Source organism: Mobula hypostoma, chromosome 4 (genome assembly GCF_963921235.1).
Source record: "Mobula hypostoma chromosome 4, sMobHyp1.1, whole genome shotgun sequence".
Classification (NCBI taxonomy): domain Eukaryota; kingdom Metazoa; phylum Chordata; class Chondrichthyes; order Myliobatiformes; family Myliobatidae; genus Mobula; species Mobula hypostoma.
The window spans coordinates 100,909,222-100,936,232 of record NC_086100.1 but is presented as its reverse complement, the minus strand read 5'-3'; the positions used below and the strand labels follow the sequence as shown (position 1 = coordinate 100,936,232).

Below are 27,011 nucleotides of genomic sequence, written 5' to 3'. Positions count from 1 at the left end.
AAGGATGTATTGTTATTGGAGAGAGTCCAGAGGAGGTTCACGAGGTATGAAGGGGTTAACATATGAGGTTCATTTGGCAGATTTGGGCTTGTACTCACTGGAATGCGTGGGGATCTCATTGAAACCTACTGAATGTTGATAGGTTTAGATAGGGTGGATGTGGAAAGGATGTACCCTTTGGTGGGCCTGTCCACAACTGGAGGGCACAGTTTAGAACAGATGAAAGAAGGATTTTTTTAAAGCCAAAGAGTAGTGAATCTGTGGAGTGCTCTGCCACAGTTTGTGGTGGAGGCCAAGTCCATAGGTATATTCAAGCGGAAGTTGATAGATTCCTGATTGGTCAGGGCATCAAGAGATGTGGTACGACTGCATGTGTATGGGGTTGGATGGGTTCTGGGATCAGCCATGATGAAATAGCTGGAGTGGACTCGATGGGCTGAATGGCCTAATTCTGCTCCTATATTTGATGGTTTTGTGGATGTTCCACCCACTTATTTTTTCCACTCTCCTTTGAGTTGTAAGACCCCAGCATAATGAAACAAATAAAAGGGTTAACATAAAAAGGTTTCTTTAAACATTGATAGATTTTAGATTTACTGAATAAGCCTTCCTGCTTATTCAACAAAAGTGAAGTGGAGTTCATAACTTGTATTATAATTGGGCATTATGATTTTTTTAAAAACTGATGTGCTGAGTGTTTGCAGGAGGAAGGTTTACCCCTCAGTGGTCAGCAAATCTGAAAGCATTGTACAGACTAGTGGTCTCTGAATTAATGCGGTGTTTGAACTTGCTTTTAACCTGAGTGGCATGGCTGATAATGCTTTGGCAGCAAGCCTTTGTTTGGATTAGCATGGCTGGAGAAAGACCTGAAATTATTGCAGCTGAGCAGTTTTAACTTGAGTTTTTAAAGTCACAAGGGTTCCTGGAATTAAATGTATAGTAAATGAAAAGCCCTGTGGATTCTGGAATACACAAAATCAAAAACTGGTAATGGTTGATGGGTCAACCATTTCAGGGTTATGCAGCCCAACTGGTCTATGCCAACTAAGATGCCCATCCAAGCTACTCTGATTTGCCTGTTTGGACCAAATTCTCTAAATCATTCCTGTTCATCTACCTGTCCAACTGTCTTTTAAAAGTTGTTATCGTACCTGGCTCAACCACACCCTCTGGTATTTCATTCCATTTACATTTCACACTCTGGGAAAAATAAGTGGCGAATTGAGGATTGTACTGGCTTATCCGATGATGAAGGCAGTGGACAGGAGTCAAGTAAAAGAAGGAAGGAAGAAGTTAAGGTGTTGATGAATGTTGAATGTGGACCTGTTTCTGATATAAATCCAATTGTATTAACTAAAGATTTGGAGAAAAAAAAGGCATTGGGAGATATTACCGGTACAAAACCTTTAAGAGATGGGGTGTTTGTAAAGATGGTAAGCATTGTGAGAAAGCTTTGGGATTAAAAGTTGTGAGAGGATGGAAAGTAACATGAAGGAATTGTATTGAATGACAGTGCCCCTGGGGAGTAGTCAGAGTAGTGATCTAGATGTATCCATGGACCAAGTTAAAAGTAATTAGGTTGGGGGAAAAGTTATGGCTGCTAACTATTTAGAAGGATTTTGTGGTATAGTAAGAACAGATAGCTTATCAACATTGATTAAGTTTGATGGAGAAAAAGTTGCTGGATAGGGTTAATTTAGGTTATAGTTGTTATGTTCCAGTCTATGTGCCACACCCTTCTGAGATGCCTTCACTGCCAGAAGTTTGCTCAAGTAGCTTCTGTGTGTAGGGGGAAAAGTGGTGTGGTGGAGAACATGGTTATGGTAATTGTGGAGAAGGCATTAGGCAAAAGTAGAGCAATTGTGGAGGGAAACATAGCTTTGCTATGCAGGGTGTCCTGTGTACAAGAAAGCTGTGGGAGTGCAGTGTGTTTGGGTGAAAATGGGAATATCATGTGCAGAGACTCATCAGAAAATACAGAAGACAGTGTCAATAGGACTTATTAATATTCAGAATGCAGATAAAGACAGTGTGAAAAGTGCATGATTGTAAAACAAAGGATTCATTGATAATAAACTAAAATTTGTTATTTGCATGGCAGATTTGGTAAACTACAGCACAAGCTAAAATTAGGAAAGAAAAAACTAAAATGAAAAGCTGCAGAAAGGTATCTTGAGATGAGGCTTAACTCTAGAAATTATTAAAATGTTTTACAACAAAGAATATTCAGACTTGGAGGATTGTTAACATTTTAGTTTTGTTGTAAGCTTTTATGTATGGGGGGTTTTTAAAGGGATTTATGTCTTTTGAGGGGTGAGGTTATGTCATTTGGAGGTTTTAGCGTTTTACCCTTTTACCACAGTTTACATGCTCTGTATCTAACAGATCTGCCATTCACTTCCTTTGGCAGCTTGTTCCATGTATTTGCCACCTAGAAAATGAAAAAAATTGCCCTTCAGTTTCTTATTAAACCTTTCACCTCTAACCTTAAAACGATACCCTCTTTCTTTCTTTTTTTAAATTTTTATTTTTTTAATTTTATTTTTATTTGGATAAGGTATTCACAAGTAATACCCAAACTTTTTTACATAAATAACCTTTTCCATTTTTATGTGAGTAGATTTAATTTGTACATTCACAAGTGCACATTGAGATAATATAGAAAATAATTAGGCACTCAAATAGATGTTTATGTGCAATTGTAATTCCACTCTATTAAACTAAATAATGATAATAGCTGTTATAAAAATATTAATCATAGTGGTTGAATACTAATTTCCATGTATCTCTTCTGGTCCGTTTCTTTCTGGTCCAAAATTTCCCCAGATCTTTTCTTTACTTGTGTTAATTCCACATTTTCCAAAAAAAGAACAGTAAACATTCGAGCCAAGGGTGCTTACGTTAACACTATTACTATGTTGGTGAGACAAACAGTATAAACCATTGGATGAGTTATCTAAAGTCTGCTCGCTCTGGGGTTATAAATTCAATCCATTTATTCCAAATTTGATAAAATTTTTCCTTTTGAATTCTCAGAGAGTAGGTCATCTTTTCCATTTTAAATATTTCCAAAATGATTTCATGCCAGTCTTCTAATGTAGGTGATGTTGGATTTAACCACTTTCTGGTCATTGATTTCTTACTTGCCTCTAAAAGGACCTGCAGCAGTTTTATATCTACGTTCTGTTCCAAAAACAATACATGCCCCAAGTAGAGAATCTTAAAGTTCAGAGGTATCTGAGTCTTAAATACATTAACTAATGTTCTATGAATACCTTCCCAATATAAACTTAAGTTAGGGCAATCCCAAAAAGTATGGAAATGATTTGCCTCCTTGGAGCCACACCTTTTCCAACACGCCATGTTTGTGTCTTTATATTTTTCCTGGTATGGGGTCTTGAAGTGTCTTATAATATTTTTCCAACAATGTTCTCTCCAAATCAAAGAGTTAGTCGAAGACCACTGGAAGCTGCATATTTTCCCACAAGCCTCCTCTGAAAGTACCAACCCTGCTTCTTTCTCCCACTTCTCTTTAATATACAATGTGTTTATATTTTTGGCATGAGAGAGGGCATTATATAATAGAGAAATTTATTTACTTGGTATTGAACTGTAAGCCGAATTCAGAATCTTGAAAAATTCTAATTCTACTGTTGATAAGTCTGTATATCTACAACTCTGGTTAACATGATGTCATACTTGAAGGTACCCAAAAACGTCATTGTGTTCTAGGCCATGTTTGTCCTGCAGGGATTAAAAACTTTGTAATACACTTTTATGTGTGAACGAGAGGTAGGTTGTAAGATCTTTCTTTATCCACAGTTCAAATCTTTTATCTCCTCTGCTGGGAAGAAATTCGGTATCAAAAGCACACCATCTGAAAAGTTTTAACTTGTTATTGATTCCACATGAATTAGCCACCTTCTGCCATACTTTTAATGTGAGATTTATCCAGTTGTTTTTAATCTTTTCCAATTGGGCCATCAATCCTTTGTCCGCTATTGAGGCCTGTAGAGGAAAACTGTCAATCAATCCAAATTCTATTTCCTTCCATCTAGCCTTATATTCCCTATTACACCAATATAACAGAGGGGTTATCTGTGAAGCATAAAAATAATTTCTCAAACAAGTAAGTGCCATACCTCCTCCTTCCTTTCCTAACTGTAAGGTGTTACATCGGAATTTCTAGGTTTTCTTTCCTTGCCAGATAAAGTGGGAAATCCATTTGTACCATTCCCTGAATTGATTATCCTCCACCTCCACAGGTAAAGTCCGGAAAAGATAAAGTAACAGAGGGAGAATATTCATTTTTATGGTATTTATCCTTGAATTTGAACTTAAAAAGGGGATAAGATTCCACCTATGTATATCTGCTTTTATGTCTGAAATTAATGGCCCATAATTTACCTGTGACAATGTTGAAAGATCTTTTGGCGGGGTTATTCCTAAATATTTTAATGATTTAGCTTCCCACTTAAGATCATATGTATCCTGCAGTTTTTTGGATGCTGTATAATTTAAGGACAAAACCTGCATTTTCTTTAGAATAAGAATACAATACAAAACATAGGAGCATAATTAGGCCATTTGGCCCATTGAGTCTGCTCCACCATTTCATCATGGCTGATCCAATTTTATAACCTGATATTTTCCCGAACTCAGCCAACAGTGTAAACAATCCTATAAATGTTTTTTCTGGTGCACTCAAATAGACTAAAACATCATCTGCGAATAGCACTACCTTCTGTTCAATCCCTGCCACCTTGATACCTTTTACAATTTTGCTGTCTTATTAGTTGGGCAAGAGGTTCAATATATAGTGCAAAAAGGAGAGGAGAAATTGGGCATCCCTGTCTAGTTCCTCTCTTGAAAATAAAAGGGTCAGAGATGTCCCCATTTATCTTAATTTGAGCTGTTGGGCTGTCATATAATGTCTGGATTACTTTAATAAACTTTTCTTGAAAGCCGAATCTTCCTAACACTCTGTATAGGAATACCCAACTAACTGAATCAAAAGCTTTCTCAGCGTCTAATCCCACTACCATTGTCTCCGTCTTGTTCTAAATAACCTGTTCTAGTATGTGTAAAGTTCTCCTTGTGTTGTTCTGAGTTTGTCTTTGCTGAATGAATCCAGTCTGGTCTAAGTGGATGAGGCCAGGTAGAAGCTTTTCCAGTCTACGAGCTAATATAGATGTAAATAATTTGTAGTCCAAATTAAGAACACTGATTGGCTAGTAATTACCACATTCTAGTTTATCTTTACCCTCTTTAGGAGTAACTGAGATAATCGCCTCTCTCCAGGAAGATAGAATTTCTCCTCTCTGTAAAATCCAATTAAAGGTGTTAAATAATAATAACTGTGACTTCAGCGATTTGTACCACTCTGAGGTAAATCCATCAGAGCCTGGAGACTTTCTGGCCTTTAATCTAGAGATGGCCGCGTTCAGTTCTTTGGCAGTTACTGATTCTAATAGGCATTCATTTTATAAATCTGTGAGCTTGGGTAGATCTAAAGAATTCAGAGAAGTGTCTATATAGGGCTTATTGGAGGCCCGGGGTTGAGAATGCAGCTCTCGATAATATGTTTCAAAACTCTTGAATTTTCCCTATTGTATTCTCCATAAGCTTTGTTTTTGGATTCTTTATTATATGAATTGTATTGTCTGCTTGTTGTTTACGTAATTTATATGCTAATAATCTAGCTTATTTTTCTCCTACTTCATAATTCTTTTGTCTCAGGTAAAGAAAGTTTCTTTGAGTTTCCAATGTGTATATATCATCAATTTCACTTTGCACTTTCTTAATTTCCTGTTTTAAATTAGAATTAATTTTGTTGCTATCTATATTTTGAAGTTGTTTTAATTTTCCTTGAAGGTCTGCTAATGTTTGTGCATTGAATTTTTTCATGTGAGTAGTAATGGAAATAATTTTCCCTCTCAGTACAGCTTTCAGTGTATCCCATAAGATCGCTGGTGATGTTTCTCCCATGTCATTATGGTCTAAGTATTCTTTGATTTCTCCCCTTAATTTCTCCATTACTTTCGGGTTATTGAGTATATGTGAATTTAACCTCCATTGTGTTTCCCTCATTTTCCTTTCCAGAATTAGGGACATAGAGACTGGACTATGGTCCGACAGATCAATTGTTGCAATATTACACTCCTGAATCTATCCTGTTAATTTATCCTGAATCTATCTATGTTAAATATTAAAAAAAGCTCTATCCATGAATAAGCTGAATGAGGGAAAGATAACGTGTGGGGTGTAATTCCCTCCACACATCTATAATTCCCAGCTCCTCCATCAATGAATTCACTTTCCTAGTTAGAGGTTTATTCTGAATAACTGTTCCTGAAGAATCTAATGCAGGGTTTAACCTAATATTAAAATCCCCTCTGCAGATTACTACCCCTTCAGAGCTGACCATTAGGTCAAAAATGTATCTGTAGAACGACCATTCACAACCTGGTGGAGTATAAACATTCAGCAATGTTATTTCAGTACCTTCTATTCTTCCTGTAATTTTTACAAATCGTCCATCCTTGTCTTTAGTCGCTGAAAAATGTTCATAATTAAGAGCACTTGATATTAAAGTAGCTGTTCCTCTTTTGTGGCCCAATTTATATGATGAATAAAATACATGCTTAAAGCCCATTCTTTTTAATTTTGCATGTTCGGATTGGCTCATGTGCGTTTCCTGAAGGAAAGCTATTTGTGCCCTCTCTTTTTTCAATTTAGACATAATCTTATTCCTTCTCCTCATCCTCCTCCTCCTCCTCCTCCTCCTCCTCCTCCTCCGATGCATCTAAGCATATTACAGCCCTCCACAGGATGTATAATTAATTACAGGACTTCAAGGAACTCAAATTCTCGAATACAACCTAGTCTCACGTATAAACTGAATGATAGACTCTTCAATCAGATGTTGATTCTCTTGATGGCCAACAAAGATTTAATAGAAAACCAAAATAAATTTAAGCCAGATAGCCTCTTGAACAACATGCTTCTTTCAATTTTGTATCGATTACAGCTCAGCAAAACATGCTGGACTGTCTCTGGACTACCACAGTCACGTAATCCAGTAGGATGTTTTCCTATTACAGGTGTCCCCCCGCTTTTCGATCGTTCACTTTACAAAACCTCACTGTACATTAGTACCTGTTTTCACTAACAGAAAGTGTTTTCACTGTTATGAAAAAAAGCAGCGCGCGTCCTGAGCAGCCGCTCTCCCCCGGATTCGGAACGGCATTCTCGCCGGCATTGCTTAAACATGTTCCTGTGAGCAGCCGTTTGCAAGATGAGTTCTAGGGTATCAGAAAAGCCTGAAAGAGCTCGTAAGGCAAACATGATAGCACTGGCCACCACAGACTCGTAGAACATCCTCAGCATCATCCGACAGATGTTAAAGGACCTCAGTCTCCTCAGGAAATAGAGATGGCTCTGACCCTTCTTGTAGACAGCCTCAGTGTTCTGAGACCAGTCCAGTTTATTGTCAATTCCTATCCCCAGGTATTTGTAATCCTCCACCATGTCCACGCTGACCCCCTGGATGGAAACAGGGGCCACCGGTACCTTAGCTCTCCTCAGGTCTACCACCAGCTCCTTAGCCTTTTTCACATTAAGCTGCAGAAAATTCTGCTCACACCATGTGACAAAGTTTCCTGCTGTAGCCCTGTACTCAACCTCATCTCCCTTGCTGATGCATCCAACTATGGCAAAGTCATCCGAAAACTTCTGAAGATGACAAGACTCTGTGCAGTAGTTGAAGTCCGAGGTGTGAATGGTGAAGAGAAAGGGAGACAAGACAGTCCCCTGTGGAGCCCCAGTGCTGCTGATCACTCTGTCGGACACACAGTGTTGCAAGCACACGTACTGTGGTCTGCCAGTCAGGTAATCAAGAATCCGGAAGGAAGACTTTGCAATGCCATCCACAATTTCATTTCCCTCCACCCCAGCTTGCCCAGGTATCCATGAAAATCTAACTGCACAACCCATCTTCCCTACTCTAAACAACACTAAGAGAATCTCAATAACTATGTAAGGACGAGCTTTTGATTTACTCCCTTTTCTTATTTCTCTTAATTGGATTCAAAACCCCATTTACATTATAGGAAATTATTTTTACCAGTTCAATTTGCATTTTTCTCTGATGTAAAAAAACACACTCCCTATCTAAACAAACAGTAAGCAATCCCTTTGAACATAGAACACTTGAAAATTTTTCCCGACTTCCAACAGTGAGGCCTGAGCACTGACCCGCCTCAGTTCAGAGGGATAACCCCTATCTCTAGTCTGTGTTCGAGGGCCCTCCGCAGCGTGAACAGTTTTAGAGAATTCTCTCCTTTTTATGTCTCGACCATATTGCTATCATTCAAGTTATTCCGTCTAGATTATTTTCAATTATCAGCTTTCATTTTACCTTTAAGTACGATTTACTCTTTTCAGACATTTCTCAATTATTCTACACTCTCTGTACGTTCACGTCTAAATACTTGCAGCTTTTCCTGATAGCTTGACAGTCCGGTCCGAGTGGAGTGTCCTCGCCGCACTGGCTGCCATGTCCACCGCCAAACCTTCTCCAGTAACGACTCCGGTTGGGTGATAACTTTTATGGTAGTCCCCGAACCGCCAGATCCAATTCCACTGTAGCGTAGGTTTTTGTCCCCTCGTCGTAAAAGACTCTTAGCCGAGCTGGATACAGGGTCTGAAATCTGATGTTGTTTTCCTTCAGGACCCTCTGTGTTTCTGCGTATTCCTTCCATCTGGCAAGGATCCCCGGTGCGTAATGGTGGTCTAAACTGATTTTACAGTTGCTGCACATGAAGCCTTTCTTTTGCCATGCCAATTTAAGCATTTCTTCCTTCATTCTGTAACTGAGAAATCTGACTAAAATCGATCTGGGCTGGGCATCTGCCGGGGGTTGTGCTGCCAATGCACGGTGGGTCCTTTCTATCTGTAGGTCTTTTGCGTTTGGTATTTCTGTCTAAGCAGCTTCTCCACGAAGCGAATCACCAATCCGGGTTTACCTTCAGCTCCTTCGAGGACTCCATAGATCCTGGCATTTTCCCCTCTTGAGCGGCCTTCTTGGTCTATTAGCTTCCACTGGAGCTGCTCTTGTAGCTGCAGCATTTCTCCTATCACTTCCTCTGCATTTTGCAGCCTCTTCTCGGTCCCTACAACCTCGCTTCGGCTTCATCTAACCTCAGATTAGTTTTTCCTATTTCTCCTTTAATATCTTCCAGCTGTTTGTTGATATCTTGTCAGAAATCACAAATCTCTCCAAGAATCAAAGTCAGATTCACTGATTCTTCCACATTATATCCATCCTGGCTAGCTATGGGGGAGCTAGGCCCCTCTTCTTGCTGCGTCTTTTTATATTTATCAGCCTTCTGAGCGGACTTTTTATTCTTGTACTTAGACTCCATCCTTGCCCCTTTTATTGATATAGTTATACAATACGAAATATTTGTCTAATTTCGACTTAATATAATAACCATATAACAATTACAGCGTGGAAACAGGCCATCTCGGCCCTTCTAGTCCGTGCCGAACTCTTACTCTCACCTAGTCCCACTGACCTACACTCAGCCCATAACCCTCCATTCCTTTCCTGTCCCTATAGCTATCCAACTTGACTTTAAGTGACAACATCGAACCTGCCTCAACCACTTCTGCTGGAAGCTCATTTCACACAGCTACCACTCTCTGAGTAAAGAAGTTCCCCTTCATGTTATCCCTAAACTTTTGCCCTTTAACTCTCAACTCATGTCCTCTTGTTTGAATCTCCCCTACTCTCAATGGAAAAAGCCTATCCATGTCAACTCTATCTATCCCCCTCATAATTTTAAATACCTCTATCAAGACCCCCTCAACCTTCTACGTTCCAAAGAATAAAGACCCAACTTGTTCAACCTTTCTCTGTAACTTAGGTGATGAAACCCAGGTAACATTCTAGTAAATCTTCTCTGTACTCTCTCTATTTTGTTGACATCTTTTCTATAATTCGGTGACCAAAACTGTACACAGTACTCCAAATTTGGCCTCACCAATGCCTTGTACAATTTCAACATTACATCCCAACTCCTATACTCAATGCTCTGATTTATAAAGGCCAGCATACCAAAAGCTTTCTTCACCACCCTATCCACATGAGATTCCACCTTCAGGGAACTATGCATCATTATGCCTAGATCCCTCTGTTCTACTGCATTCTTCAATGCCCTACCATTTACCATGCCTATTTTGATTAGTCCTACCAAAATGTAGCACCTCACATTTATCAGCATTAAACTCCATCTGCCATCTTTCAGCCCACTCATCTAACTGGCCTAAATCTCTCTGCAAGCTTTGCAAACCTACTTCATTATCCACAACTCCACCTATCTTAGTATCATTTGCATACTTACTAATCCAATTTACCACCCCATCATCCAGATCATTAATATATATGACAAACAACATTGGACCCAGTACAGATCCCTGAGGCACACCACTACACACCGTCCTCCAATCTGACAAACAGTTATCCACCACTACTCTCTGGCATTTCCCGTCCAACTACTGCTGAATCCATTTTACTACTACAATATTAATACCTAACAATTGAACCTTCCTAACTAACCTTCCATGTGGAACCTTGTCAAAGGCCTTACTGAAGTCCACATAGACAACATCCACTCGTCAACTTTCCTAGTAACTTCTAAGAGTAAGACTTTGGGGCAGTTTACATTCTTTTTTGTCGAGAGACCTTTTCCTATGCTGCCATTCTCTTGGTGATCCAGAAGTCCTCCCTCCTTCTTTCTTACAATATCCCAACCCTGGAAAATCCATTCTCCCCATCTATGCCCCAAATAGATAATATACCATAGATGGCAAGTAACAATGGTATAGATAACAAATAATATTGATGTAGATGACAAACAACTGTGGGCCTGTATGTAGCAAGAGGACATTTAGTATAATTTGGTATCAAGTTTGGCACAACATTGTGGGCTGAATGAGCTGTCTAGTGTAGTATACTGTCACATGTTACTTTTGTTAGTTACAAAGTCTTCATCTCTTTCTCCACTGTGAAAACAGAGAAGATGTATACTCTTCAGGAACCTGTACATCTCCATTTAGATATCAATTTTGGTCTTAGAGGGGCCCTTTAATCTCCTTGGATTCTCCATAATCTTCTCTGCCAAAGCTAGCCATGTCCTCTTTTTGCACTCCTGAATCCTCCTTGACTACTTGTATCACACATTCTCCTTCAGCATTTTGGTTTGTGTGTTGCTCAAGATTTCTAACATCTGCATTCTTTCCTGGGGCCCCTGTACCTCTCCACGGATTCACTTGATCCCAGCTCTCTGTAGCTGCTTTTTTTTTTGCCCTCAATATCACTTGAGATCCAAGGTTCCCTACTCCTATCAGACTTCCCCTTCACTCTTAACAGGAACTGCCACTATGTCACTTTCATGATACTGGTTTGTTTTTCTTTCTGTGAACTTGGATGCTTTTGCAAAGACAGCATTGATGCTGTTTTCCAGTTACCTGCTGTAGGTATTAGTGATGTAAGTCATTGGTAACATAATTAACTGTGGCTCCCATTCAGGACCAAAGGTGTCAGAATAAAGTTATAGTGTATATCTAGAAGAACCAAGTCAAAGTTTGTAATTTAAAAATGCAATGCAGTATTGTGAAGTAAGTTTCTGTTTCTTTCCTTGATAGATATATCAATGAAACTGGTGATGAAGAGACAAATAACAGGTCTTCCTGATACTTTGCTACAAGACATGCTGAGAGGAAGGTTGCGAATTCTAGAGAATGACTGTGGAGAGGTCATAATCCTCCTCAGTGTAAGTCGCAATCCACAGAATCAGTGGCAAAAGAAAGATAAGGAAAGTGTTATCTTTGGTCTGCATCCATGTAGCACTGGAATTTCCTGGAGCACCCAACTTTAATATTGCTGAGATTGCAGTAGGCTAGGGGTCCTGGCATTGTAGAAACAGTGATCGAATTTTCAAACATTTCCAAAAGAATTCTTCCTTAAAATGCCCAGAATGGAGTTCTCCCACAAAGAAACCTGGCCTTCAGACTGCTGAGAAATCCAAGACCTTTAATGGGTTATGAGTAATTAAAGGGTGGAAGGAGATTACAAATAAGTTTCCTGTTTTCCTTTCATTTTTGGGAAGTTATCAGTTTCTCTAGGCTTTCTAGCAGTCATTTTTTTTCTCTCTCTAATGCCTTATCTGCTCTGCACTTGGTTAACTATTGGCTTTCACTGATGTACGCATTGAAGTCTTCTAATTGGTAAACAAATGAAACTCTAAGAAATGTTGTTCAAGATTAGCTGTCCAATATAATTGCACACTGATATCAATACAATGCTATGAATGAGATTTTTGTAAAAAACAAAATATCCAAAAGATCTTAAAATTACACCCTTAACACTTAATCTTTAGTAATAATAGATCAACAACATACTTCTACTTCATTTGTCCAAATATTAACTTTCTTTCATTATTTGTCCAATACTTATTACCAATCCTAATTACCCTTGAGAAGGTGGTAGTGAGCCATTGCTTTGAACAACCTCAATTGGGGTGATGGTTCTAGCACTGAGAAACATTGTTTTGGATACAAAGCAGAAACTTGCCCATAATGTTCAGCTTTATCTTACAGAATGTTGGCTTGTTTTAATGCTGGTTTGTATTTTCTGAGGCAAATGTTAATTAAGGTAAGAATTTTATTCTTTTGCTAAGTTTATTGCTGGTGTGTATCAATTAACTCTTTTTTTATTGACTGTTTTAGGAGCTTTCTGCCAGACTGTTGTCCATATATAGTGACCAGGACTTGATTGTAATAACTTTTAAAACTTTTGAAGAAATTTGGAATTTTTCAACCTATTACTCACTAGGTAGGAACATTTTCTTCAATTTGTTATGAATATTGCAAGGATAGTTCACAGATTACCGAATGTTCCATGTTTTCCTAAAGTAATAAAGTATGATGATGTAAACAATTCTTAATGGTATGTTTTATATACTAGGATTGGCATTGCAGTTTGTAGATTTTAATTTTTGAAGAGCTTGTAATCTTAAATATAAAGTAATAATTTGTGACTATTTGTACTTCTAGTATACTAGAACATTGACCCACGATGTTTTATCAGTGTTGATACCAACTTGTGTTAAACATCTTGCTGTGTGTCATCTCTGTCTCTCAGTTCCCTTTGTATTCATGTGCCTATTGAAAAGTCTCTTAAATGCCACCAAATTGCCTGTTTTCACGACTATTCCTGGTAAGCCATTCCAGACAACTACTACTCTTTGCAGTTGTATTAAAAAAATAAACTTGCCTCTTGTGGCACCTTTTATACTCCCATCAGCACCCCTCCCACCTTGGAATCATGTCCTCTGGTGTTTGACATTTTTACACTGGGGGGGGGGGAAATTCTGCCTGTATCTATGCCTTTCATAATTTTATAAACCTTTATCATGCCTCTCAGCCTGTAATACTTGAGAAGTTTTCATCGTAGATTATACCCTCTAATCGAGGCAGCATTCTGGTAGATCTCTTCTGCACCCTCTCCATATCTCCGCATCCTCCCTGTAATGAAGAAACTAGAATTGCACACAATACTGCAAGTGCTGTGTGGCTTGAGTTTTATATAACTGCAACGTGACCTCCTTACTCTCATACTCAACACCTTTAGTAGTGAAGGCAATGCAGAGTTCCTCCAGCTTTTTGTGTGTGTTATTTTGAACTTCCAGCATCTGCAGATTTTCCTGTGGTTGTGATGTCACGTGGCTCCTTACCACTTCTTTGCCACCTTTAGTGAACTCTGGGCCTGGACCCTAAGATCCATCTGTACCTCGATATTAAGGGGTATATTATTAACTGTATACTTCCTCCTTTGACCTCCTGAAGTGCAACACCTCACACTTGCCTGGATTAAATTCCATTTGCCACTTTGCTCCCCACAACTGTAACTGAGCTTTATCCCACTCTATTATTTGGTAGCTCTTTACACTGTCCACATATCCTCCAGTTATGGTGCCATCCTCAAACCTGCTAATCCATCTAAATCATTGATATGTTTCACAAACAGTAGGAGGGGTTTCAGCACTGATCCTTGTGAAACAACACTGTGGTGAACCTCCAGTTAGAACAATGGCGCTGTCGCGCTCTCTCCCTCCCTCCCTCCCTCCCTCCCTCCCTCCCTCCTTCTCCTTCCCTCCTTCCCTCCCTCCTTCTCCTTCCCTCCTTCCCTCCTTCCCTCCTTCCCTCCTTCCCTCCTTCCCTCCTTCCCTCCTTCCCTCCTTCCCTCCTTCCCTCTCCCCCCTCTCTCCCCCCCACCTCTCTCTCCCCCCCCTCTCTCTCGCTCCTTCCTCCCACCCTAAGGGCAAACCAGTTCTGAATCCAGACTTGCAGTTCACTCTGGATGCCATGCATCTCCATTTTCTGAATCAACCTACTGTTGTTGTTCGTCCATCATTGACGTCGATGAGGACCTCGACACCATTATGATGGTGTCGAGACTAGCGCGTGATTTGGATTTAAGTGAGGGAGGGTTGCGCAGTGTCAGCCTCACTCTCTCTTCCCAATTTCCATCTGGATCCAGTGGCAAGACAGAGTCTAGACGGCTGGAGATGGGACTAGGCGCAGTGGATGACCAGGACGTCTTCAACCTACTAACCAACTATGAAGAGATGTTTCAAATGCCTTGCTAAAGTCCATCTAGATAATGCTTACCTTTGTCACTTCCTCAAAATAAAAGTTTATTGGACATGACCTGCCCCATTCTAAGTCATGCTGACTATCCCTAAGCAGGGCATGCCTTTCCTAATGTGCATAAATCCTAACCCTCAGTGTACTCTCCATTGGCCTCCCTACCACTGATCTGAGGCTCTCTACCCTACAATTCGCCTGGATTATCCCTATTTCCCAGGCATATTTGTGTTATATTAAATTATCACTTTAAGATCTATAACAAAAGCTTCTGATGCCTTGTAGGTTTAATTGGTCATTGCATGGAGAATCTATTGTTCGACCAAGGGTTTTGGCTGACTTCTCTTGGTGAAGATGCCATGATTGATGTTCAGATAAATGAAGATTCTCTCAAAATGATGTGTAAAGGCCTCCTTTCACAGGAAGGTAAGGATCTGACTTTTTGAATTGCATTTTAGGAGGAGCTTCTCAAATAAAACAATTCAGTTGTTTAGAAAAAATAGAGGAGGAATTTATTTCAATTCCAACCACTTTCAAAATATTTTGCTGGTGTTGAAGGAAGTAAAAGGAAGGTTTTCATAAAAAGTAGTATTTCTTTAAATATGATTTGTGCTTCCTTTTCAGATTTGTATTTTGTTGTTTTCTTTCTATACCCATTCTTTAAATATATTAAAAGTGTTCCTGGTAAACGAATATTAAATAGACTTTAACAAAAATCAAAAAGGCTGAGTAAAACGGATTTGGAAACTTTGGCACTCATATGTATATGTCAAACACTCAAACCCGAAGATTCAATGTGTTAAAGCAAAATTTGTAAAGTGAGTCTTCATAAATTTACAAATACCTATTTGGCTATAGATTTATAGTTGGAAATGATAAATGTAATGTGCAATAAAACATATGGTTGGGCCAATTGTTTTGCATTATGGGGATTTATTGGTTATTTCAGTATCTAAAATGGAAAATATTTCATTAGCAATGCTGATGAGCAAAATAAAAATCAATGTTTTATTTCAGTTTTTAAAAGTTGGTATGTTTCAAACTCTTGTTCAAAATGGTGATTTTTCTGGTGAATCTCCAGCCAAAGCAAACTTGTGTAGTGTAATGCAATTGTGTCAGGGAGATTAGATAGTCAAATAAAGGAAGGGCTGGACAGCTGGCATGTTTGATTAATTAGAAGGATTATTACAATCTGGTTCTGCTTGACTGTGTATAATTTTACAGGATTGGAAGTACATGTCATTAACTGTTTTTTCTTATAGGGGTGTTTTTCATAACATGTCCATTTAGTCATCAAAGGTGTGAAGAAAATGACCTACAGCCTGAAATGAATGACCTAGTTACTGCTGCTGACAATTCGGAAAGAGGTTCCATGTGGTTTGGAGAATCGCTAGTCAGTGGAAAGAAGGTTTTGGTTCCAAAGTCACATGTGGAGGTCTTTGACCCTTTTCATCAGTAGGTGCCAGAATTTTCCTGAGACTGTTTAAAAGTTGTCAGCTTGCATAGAGAATTTCTTTCTTTCTTTTTTTTTGCAAAGAGATCAGTTGTTGATCTTATTTTTGCTTTCCTTTGTGGACAAAGATGCTATCCTGCTCCTTCTCTTCCTGAAGTACTAATGATCTTCCTGGCAATTTCTTTGCATTCAGAGTAGTGTGGAAATTGTAGAATTATCTTCATGTGTTCATTATCTGACAGCCACAGACACTGGCAGATGTTTATGGTAGAAATTAAAGAAACAAAGATCCACCAAGATCTGCCACATTTTTCTCTTGTTAGGTTGCAGTTAAATGGATTGTGCAAAAGTTGCTGGGCTCCGGCTAACTAGAATTCCCAATGACTATTTGTGATGAGATGACCTTCACACCCTAGTATTAATTAGTGCAACAGAGTTGTGATTGTTTGCAAGTTGGCAGTTCCCGTCTTCAGCCAGCTGGATCTTTCTTGTTGTGCATCAGAAAACAGAGATGGGGCCCAACGAAAATTTGCATGATGTGGTGCAGAACTCTTCGTCAGGACTAACTCGGCCCGAAACGTCGACTGTACCTCTTCCTGGCCTGCTGTGTTCACCAGCAACTTTGATGTGTGTTGCTTGAATTTCCAGCATCTGCAGAATTCCTTGTGTTTGGGAAACTTTTTCTTTCTTTTCAAATCCTTTATTATTACATTATTCAAAAAAAAAACACAAGTACATCGAAGTAATAACACTTAAAATGTCTCAAGGAAAAAACATTATCTTAAAGACTGAAAAATTTTGTGATAATTAAAAAACCCTACTAAGCAGAAAACGTAGGAAAAAAACCCATTAAGTGTACAACCCCAGAGCCATGCGTCATACAAAAAGCATTTTTAAAAATAAACATGAAACCGCCAGCAAGAAAGAAAAATATACCAAAAAATTTACAGTTAGATCGTGGAGAAAATCTATCAATTAGCTCAAATGATAATAATGAGCAAATGAGCCCCATCTTTTCTCAAAATCAAATAAAGGTTCAAAGATTCGACTTCTAATTTTCTCCAAACTAAGACATAGCATCACTTGAGAGAACCATTGTGACAAAGTAGGAGCTGATATGTCCTTCCACTTCAACAAAATGGCCCTTCTAGCTATCAATGTAACACATTCAATAATATGTTAGTCAGACACAGAAATACCATGGATATTTTGAGGAATTATTCCAAAAAGCACAGTTAATTCTTAGGTTGTAGATTAATTTTAAGTGCTTTAGAAATTGTCGAAAAAACTGACTTCTAGAACTGTTCCAGTATAGAACAAGACCAAAACATATGTGTCAGTGTAGCTATCTCAGTTTTACATCTATCGCAATAACTACCAACATTAGGAAATATTTTAAAGAGTCTCTCCTTCATCAAATGGTAACGATGTACAATTTAAAATTGAATCAGTGAATGACTAGCACAGATCAAAGAAGAGTTAACCAGCTTCAGAATCTGCGTCCAAACTTTTTAAAAACCTACAGAGGGCAGCTAAAAGAATCATTAAGAGGGAAAAGATGAAATATGAAAGCAAGCTAGCAAACTATCAAAGTGGATAGTAAAAGCTTTTACATGTAAAAAACAAAGGCGATGAGATTGGATATAGGACCACTAGAAAATGAGACTGGAGAACTAATAATGGGGGACAAGGAGATGGCAGATGTACTAAATGAGTATTTTGCATCAATCTTTACTGTGGAAGACACTAGCAGTATGCCAGGTGTTGTGTGTGAAGGAAGAGAAGTGGGTGCAGTTACTATTACAAGAGAGAAGGTGGTCAAAAAGCTGAAAGACCTAAAGGTACGTAACTCACCCGGACCAGATGAACTGCACCCTAGGGTTCTGAAGGAGGTAGCGTTAGAGAATGTGGTGGCATTAGCAATGATCTTTCAAAAGTCATTGGATTCTGGCATGGTGCCAATGGATAGGGCAATTGCAAATGCCACTCTGCTCTTTAAGAAAGGAGGAAGGCAGCAGAAAGGAAATTATAGACCAGATAGCCTGACCTCAGTGGTTGGGAAGATGCTGGAATCAATTGTTAAGGATGAAGTTATGGAATACTTGGCGACACAGGGCAAAGTCAGCATGGTTCCCTTGAGGGAAAATCTTACCTGACAAACCTGGTGGAATTCTTTGAGGAGATTATAAGTAGGATAGATAAAGGGGATGCAGTGGATGTTGTATATTTGGACTTTAAGAAGGCCTTTGCCGAGGTGCCAATCTTACCAAGTAAAGAGCCAAGTATTACAGGAGAGTTGCTAACATGGTTAGGGCACTAGCTGATTGGTAGGTGCTGGGAATAAAAGGATCCTTGTCTGGTTGGCTGCCAGTGACTAGTGGTGTTCCACAGGGGTCAATGTTGGGACTGCTTTTTATGCCGTATATTAATGATTTAGATGATGGAATAGATGGCTTTGTTGCCAAGTTTGAAAATGATACAAAGATTGGTGGAGGGGCAAGTAGTGTTGAGGAAACAGGTAGGCTCCACAAGGACAAGATCTTAGATTAATAGAATGGGCAAGAGAGTGGCAAATGAAATACAATGTTAGAAAGTGCGTGGTCATGCACTTTGATAGAAGAAATAAATAAGCAGACTATTTTCTAAATGGAAGAAAATTCGAAAAACTGAGATGCAAAGGGACCTGGGAGTCCCTGTGCAAAATATCCTAAAGGTTAACTTGCTGGTTGATTTGGTGATGAGGAAGGTAAGTGCAATGTTAGCATTCATTTCAAGAGGTCTAGAATACAAGAGCAGGGATGTGATGCTGAGGCCTTATAAGGCACCGATGAGGCCTCACCTTGAGTTTTAGGAACAGTTTTGGGCTCCTCATCTAAGAAAAGATGCGCTGTTATTAGAGAGGGTCCAGAGGCTATTTACAAGGATGACTGCGGGAATGTAAATGTTATCATATAAGGAATATTTGATGGCTCTCGGTCTGTACTCACTGGAATTTAGAAGGATCAGGGGTGATCTCATTGTAACCTTTCGAATGTTGAAAGGCCGAGACAGAGTAGATGTGGAAAGGATGTTCTCCATGGTGGGAGAGTCTTGGACAGGAGGGTATAGCCTCAGGATAGAGGGTCGTCCATTTAAAACAGATGCAGAGAAATTTCTTTAGCCATAGGGTGGTGAATTTGTGAAACTTATTACCACAGGCAGCTGTAGAGGCCAAGGTCATTGGGTGTATTTAAGACAGAGATTGTTTCTTGCTTGGTGGAGGTTGAGGAGCAGGAGAAAAAAGATCAGCCATGATTGAATGGCGGAGCAAACTTGATGGGTCAAGTAGTCTAATTCTGCTATGTCTTATGGTCTTATGGATACATTGGGCAAGCTGGGACTTTTCTCTTTGGAGCAAAAGAGGATGAGGAGTGACATGATAGATGTGTACAAGATAAATGACTTACTTAGAATGGACAGTCAGTGTCTTTTTCCCAGGATGACAGTGACTTGTATGAGAGGGCATACTTACAGTGATTGGAGAAAGTATAGAGGAGATGTCAGAGGTAGGCTTTTTTTTACACGGAGAGTTGTGTGTGCATGGAATGCACTGCCAGGTGTGGTTGTGGAGAGAGATATATTTGAGGCATTTAAGAGCTGTTACCTCTCTACCTTTCTTGCATCGGTGTGCCTATGTGGGATGGAAGGGTTAGTTTAAAAGGTTGGCACAATATTATTTATCTGAATGGCCTGTACTGTGCTATATTGTTTTATGTCCTATCTCTCCTCATCTTTCTTCTGCTAAGCCATTGTTGTATACCATGACATTCCATCTCCAGTTTTCCTCCTGTGTGCTGCAGGGTGGGGACTTTTTTCCAGTCCTGCTTTTTTATGGAACATAAATTTGAGAGGATTCAGAGAAGAACTTTAGATGCCGATGGGCCAAACACAAGCAAATGCGACTAACTCTCTGGGCAACAGGCTGCAAGGATGAATTGGGCTGAGGGGCCTCTTTCTATGCTGTAAGACTCCATGAATATTGTCTTTCAGCAAATGACTTCTCCACCTATGCTGTCATTTCAGCAATCAAATGTTTATCTAGTTTGACCTCCTAATGAACTAGGAGAGAGAAGCCTCTGGGATCTGATTGCAACTTCAACTCTGCATTCCCGTTTACTCTCAATAACTTTTCCACACCTTCCTTATCTGAAATCCAAATACCTTAATGTCCAAAGGCTGTTTCCACCGCCCTTTGAAGATGGGTTCCAATGCCTCACAATACTCAGAGAGAAAAAAAATCACCACCTGTTTCTTATAAATAAACTTATTTTTAAATAACAATAATCCCTGGTAGAGAAGTAAGCATATCTCCCCATCCACTGAGCCGGAACCCCTCAGGACCTTGTATGCTTCAATCACTGTCTCTAATACTTGTCCAGTTGGATGGGCTGCTGATTATAGGATTACTAGCCTACTCTTGCTAATAATAAATCTTCTCAGAACTGTTTCAAGTACATGTACATTCTCAACTAAAGCAATCAATATTGTACTCAGAACTTCAAATGTGTTCTCAGCACTGACCTAAATCACTGAAGCATAACTTTTATTTTCACATAACAAAAGACAACATTGTGTCAAGTTTCCTGAGCAAATGTTTCGATAGAGATGTGGCAAGCATAAATCATGCTCTGGGTCTCCCAAATTACTGTGCGATGTAGATAATCTGCTGCTTTACTTTTTTGCCAAAATAGACAATTACTCATTTTTCCAAGTATTTGTGCATATATATAACCTATGTATTTACCTTTTGTGGCCCTCTTGTCTTCTCTTCATAAAGAAAATGAAGAATGTGCAGGAACTGGAGAGCAGGTATGACACGAAATTAAGGGCTAGAAGAAATTGGAGAGGGATTTGGAAATGGCAGAAAGATTTTTAAAATCAGTATTGCTAAACCAATTTAAGTTGAAAATAATTGGTGGGTGAACTGCTGTCCATAATCATGCAGTGCAGAAATGAGCCAACCATGTCTGTGTTGACCATCAAGAAATCACCTACACTAATCTCATTTCCCAGTCCTTGACCCAAACTTCCTGTGCCTTAGAAATTCAAGTGCTTGTCTAGATATTTAAATATAGTGAGAGCCTATACCCCCACCACCCTCGGGCAGCGTGTTCCATATTCCAGCTACCCATTGGGATGAAAAAAAGTTTCCTCCAATCTCCTCTAGATCCTTCTAAGCCTCCTGTCCTGTCCTCTACTTTAAACCTGTGTGCCCCAGTTTTAGATGCCTTTTCAATGGGCATGGGGAGAAATTTTTTACTATTTATCCTGTACATGCCCGTCATAATGTTGTGTATTTCAGTCAGCTTTCAATCATAACTGAAATGTAATATCCCAGCCACTCCCCAGTACAACTAGTTTCTTTCGAGAGTGTGAAGCAGATGTGTGCACAGTTCTCCAGGTGTGGCTTAACCAATGTTTTCTTGTAGCATAACTATATTGATCTCATATTCTGTGCCCATCTTATACAGGCATCCTGTATGCCTTCTAACTCTCCTGATTCACTTTCAGGAACCTTTCAACTTGTACGCCAATGTTCCTCCACATTCTAGGGCCCAAACATTTATTGTGTATGTCCTGCAAAATACAGTATTCCAGGATTAAACTTCATCTATCATTGCTCTGTCAACACTTATCCCATAACCTAAGTCAATCCTCCTCACTATCAACAATAGCCCCATTCTTTTGTTTCATTTGTAGATTTCCTAATCGTATCTAAGACTGTAATTCATTCCAGATCGATAAAACGTATTGCAACAAAGCTCCCAGTTCTTTTTGAAGTGGTATGCCACAGGGTCACAGGCATCTAATTGCAAACACAATCCTCCATCTTCCCTTGCTATAATGAAAGTTTTGGATCCATTTTGCGAACTGACCATGGATTCCTTAGCCTCTATCTTTAGGGCTTTGCTACTAGTGATCTCAGGGGAGAGACCTAGAAGACCACCCTCCTCCCTGAATTTTCCTGCTCTGTTTCCAACATATTATCAATATACTTAATGTGCATGGCCTGTCAGTGGTGTCAACAGAGCTTTACCAAGAGGGATTTCTCGCAGGTCAGTGGCGGTTATTTAAACAAAGAGCTTCAAGAGCATTTGTCCATTGTATGTGGCCTATCAGCGGCTATAACTGGAGCACCAATCGTGAGTTAGATAGCAGGGAAGGTTCAGGCATAAAAGGGAAACACTGCCCAGCGGAGCGGTCATCGACGGAGTGATCTGAGGCAGAGTGCAAGGGCTTTGCTTCATTCGGGCTTCGGCGAGGTAAGTGGGTGAGTGGACTTCATTTTTTTTTTCTTTCCTTTTTTTTAAAAGAGGAATGAAGAGCATGTCTGTCAGGTTAGTACTTTGCTCTGGGTGTCAGATATGGAAATCTAGGTGCACCGCGATGCAGCTTCTGAGAGATCGTGTTCGGGATTGGAGCTGCAGCTTGATGACTTACAGCTTATTAAGGAAAGTGAGCAGGACATAGATAGGAGCTACAAGGAGTTAGTGACTCTGAGGCTGCAGGAGTTAAACAAGTGTGTGACTGTCAGGGAAGGGATGGGAAGAGCACAGATAGTAGAGGACACCCCTGTGGCCATCCCCCTCAGTAATCGTTATCTGGTTTAGGATGCTGTTGAGGGGGGGACCTGACAGAGGATGACCACGGCGATCGGATCTCTGGCACTGAGCCTGGTTCTGTGGTGCAGAAGGGAGAGAAGAAAATGAGGAATGGGGCATCTTCTGGGAGAGGTATGACCTGTACAAAAAGGATGGGTTACACCTGAACCCAAAGAGGTTCAATGTCCTAGCAGGCAGGATTAATAGAGCTGCTAGGGAGGGTTTAAACTAATTTGGCAGGGGGATGGGAACTAGGATGATAGGGCTGAGGAAGGAGAAAACAGAAATAAATCAAAGATAGCATGCAACAGAGATGATAGAAAGGACAGGCAGGAGATGAGGCATAATCACAGCCAGTGGCATGAGTTACAGGGCAATAGAGGTGTGGTGCAGTTAAAACAGAAAGCAACAAATACTGGACTGAAAATGTTGTATTTGACTGCACACAGCATAAGGAATAAAGTGGACGATCTTGAAATTCAGCTACAGATTGGCAAATATGACATTGTGGCCATCTCTGAAACTTGGCTAAAGGATGGCTGCCATTGGGAGTTGAGTGTATTGGAAAGATAGGTTAGTAGGCAGAGGGGGTGGTGTGGCCCTGTGTATAAGAAATAATATTAAATCATTAGAAAAGGATGACATGGAATCAGAAGGTGTAAAGTCTCTATGGGTTGAGTTAAGAAATGGCAAGAGCAAAAGGACCCTAATGGCAGTTGTATACAAGCCTCCAAACAGCAGCTGGGATGTGGATTACAAATTACAGCAGGAGATAGAAAAGGTGTGTCAGAAGGACAATGTCATGATAATCGTTGGGGACCTTAACATGAAAGTGGATTGGGAAAACCAGGCCAGTACTGGAGCTTAAGAGAGAGAATTTGTAGAATGTCTAAGGGATGGCTTTTTAGAACAGCTTGTTGTTGAACCCACTAGGGGATCGGCTGTGCTGGATTGGGTGTTGTGCAATGATCCAGAGGTGATAACAGAGCTTAAGGTTAAGGAACCCTTAGGAAACAGTGATCACAATATAATTGAGTTCACTTTGAAATTTGAGAATGAGAAACTAAATTCCAATGTGTCAGTATTTCAGTCGAATAAAGGAAATTACAATGGCATGAGAGGGGAACTAGCCAAGGTTGACTGAAAAAGGACACTAGCAGGAAGGACAGCAGAGCAGCAATGGCTGGAGTTTCTGCAAAAAATGAGGGAAGTACAAGACAGATATGTTCCAAATAAGAAGAAATTTTCGAATGGATGAAGGACACTACCGTGGCTGGCAAGTGAAGTCAGAGCCAAAGTAAAAGCAAAAGAGAGGGCTTACAAGGAAGCCAAAGCTAGTGGGAAGATAGAGGATTGGGAAGCTTTATAAAAACTTGCAGAAGGAAACTAAGAAGGTCATTAGGAAGGAAAAGGTGAATTATGAAAGGAGCTGGCAACTAATATCAAAGAAGATACTAAAAGCTCTTTTAAGTATATAAAGGGTAAAAGAGAGTTGAGGGTAGATATAAGACCAATAGAAAATGGCCCTGTAATGAGAGACGCAGAGATGGCAGAGGAACTGAATGCATATTTTGCATCAGTCTTCACAGTGGAAGACATCAGGATATTCAAGAGTGTCAGGGAAGTGCAGTATGTGCATGAAAATTACAACTGAGAAGGTGCTCGGGAAGCGTAAAGGTCTAAGGGTGGATAAATCTCCTGGACCTGATGGAATGCACCCTTGGGTTCTGAAGGAAGTAGCTGGAGGGATTGCGGAGGCATTAACGATAATCTTTCAAGAATTGATAGATCCTGGCATTATACTGGATGACTGGAAAATTGCAAATGTTACTCCGCTATTTAAGAAGGGTGGGAGGCAGCAGAAAGGAAACTTATAGACCTGCTAGTCTGTCATCAGTGGTTGGGAAGTTGTTGGAATCGATTGTTAGGGATGAGAGTACAGAATACCTGGAGGCACATGACAAGGTATGCCAAAGCCAGCATGGTTTCCTGAAAGGAAAATCTTGCCTGACTAACCTCCTGCATTTTTTTGAGGAAATTACAAGCAGGGTAGACAAAGGAGATGCAATAGATGTGGTGTACTTGGATTTTCAGAAGGCCTTTGACAAGATGCTGCACATGAGGCTGCTTAGCAAGGTAAGAGCCTACGGAATTACAGGGAGTTACTAGCATGGGTGGAGCATTGGCTGGTCGGCAGAAAACAGTGGTCCTATTCTGGCTGGCTGCCGGTTACCAGTGGAGTTCCACAGGGGTTGGTGTTGGAACCACTGCTTTTTACGATGTATGTTAATGATTTGGACTATGGGATTAATGTGGCTGAATTTGCTAATGATGCAAAGATAGGTGGAGGAGCAGGTAGTGTTGAGGAAACAAAGCCTGCAGAGAGAGACTTAGATAGTTTCGGGGAATGGGTAAAGAAGTGGCAAATGAAGTACAATGTTGGAAAGTGTATGGTCATGCATTTTGTTGGAAGAAATAAATGGGCAGAGTATTATTTAGATGGGGAGAGAATTTAAAATGCAGAGATGCAAAGGGACTTGGGAGTCCTTGTGCAAGGTACCCTAAAGGTTAATCTCCAGGTTAAGTCGGTGGTGAAGAAGGCGAATGCAATGTTGGCATTTATTTCTAGAGGTATAGAATATAAGAGCAGGAATGTGATGTTAAGGCTTTATAAGGCACTTGTGAGACCACACTTGGAATATTGTATGCAGTTTTGGGCTCCTTATTTTAGAAAGGATATACTGACATTGGAGAGGGTTCAGAGAAGATTCATGAGAATGATTCCAGGAATGAAAGGGTTACCATGGGAACATCTGCACAAGGAGGTTCTGAGGTCTGGTACCAGGAGCCATACTTCCTGATGCCAACTCATCAGTCTTAGAAACAACCATTTGAATTCTTCTGTCAATCATTGCAGAGCCATCAGTATATAGAATCATATCTTTGGCAGAGTGATAACCAACAGGGCACTGTCAATCTCCTTGTCCTTAAGTCAGCTATCATGTGTTTCTCATTGACATACAGGGATTCTTAATGCAGGTGCACTGCACAGTATTGCTTTTAAAGTTTGAAACACTCAGTTGTTCTTCATAAAAAGTTACAGGATTGTCTGAGGACTTATTGTCCTTCAGTAGATTGTTGAGTGGTTGAGCAATAGTTGATGAATCTGCCAATAGCTTATCAATACATTGATTAACAGTGGTTTCATCTTCAATCCTATGTGTCTTCACACCCTTGGTCTTTATTGGAGCAAGCTGTGACACAGCTGTCAATCTTGTTTCATGGCTGTCATCCTCACTTGAGTTGCTAGGGGCTCGTGTGGAGTCTGTGTCATATCCATCCTGTAAGGCTGCGGAATTCAGATGGTGGTGCTGTGTAGGGAGACTGTTCGATGTGGATTGTAATTCCTCAGGCAGAGTTTCGGAAGTAGGTGTTTCCTTGGGTGGACCACCAGCAGTAGCGTAGCGTCACTAGCAGGATCACCCATGAGAAGTCGCAGCTGCGCTTTAAATTCTTCTTTCTGTTCATCTTGAAACTCTGTACATGCACATCAGTTGAGTTACTGAGTTGTTCCTTTGATTGTTCGGTTTGTGCAAAAATTTGCTCTTTGGAACTTTTACTGTTTCTATCTTTTTTTTAGTTAATTGCAAGTTTTGCATTCCTATCAATAAAAAAAACTTGTCTCGTTAACTTTCTTTCACTCACAAGTTCAATCAAACCACGTGGTCTTATCTTTAAATCAGTAGCAACCATTTCCTGGATCTTAATAAAGTTAATATTGGTATATTTTGTTTGGACTTTTTAAATTAACTTTATCAAATTGTTATGTTTTATTCAGGTAAGATCGCTGAGGAGGATTCATGACTTTGGCCATTGTTTTGATTTGATCTTAGTTTGTACATACTTTTTTATTACTTTGACTGTGATCACAAAATTTTAATATTTTGCAGCTGAAATTTTAACATCGTCTTGCAACCTGAATTTAATTATTTTTTTCCCTGTGTTCCGCTAGCTTGAACTTATTTAAGGTTTTTTCATGCACACCACTGGCTTGCACGCATTTAGAATTTTTTTTATCTGTGTTGTGCTGCTTGTGCAAATTTAATTTTTTGACGCTCTGTTATCTTGCATATTTAGTCTGCGCTCTCTGTTTTGCACATGGCTCTACTGCATTGTTTCTTCTTTTTCCACAGATCTGTTTTATA

At 39.8% G+C, this 27,011-nt stretch overlaps 1 protein-coding gene across 4 annotated transcripts in view; it reads left to right on the top strand.

Moving 5' to 3' along the window:
• The window catches only part of LOC134345521 (SH3 domain and tetratricopeptide repeat-containing protein 1), a 129,401-nt gene that overhangs the window by 17,810 nt on the left and 84,580 nt on the right, over nucleotides 1-27,011 (top strand). For all 4 annotated transcript variants that reach the window (XM_063046297.1, XM_063046299.1, XM_063046298.1 and 1 more), the window contains exons 2-5: nucleotides 11,710-11,837; nucleotides 12,793-12,898; nucleotides 14,998-15,138; nucleotides 15,975-16,167. In XM_063046297.1, the coding sequence (XP_062902367.1) occupies nucleotides 11,710-11,837; nucleotides 12,793-12,898; nucleotides 14,998-15,138; nucleotides 15,975-16,167 (568 nt within the window). The remainder of the gene's footprint in view (nucleotides 1-11,709; nucleotides 11,838-12,792; nucleotides 12,899-14,997; nucleotides 15,139-15,974; nucleotides 16,168-27,011) is intronic.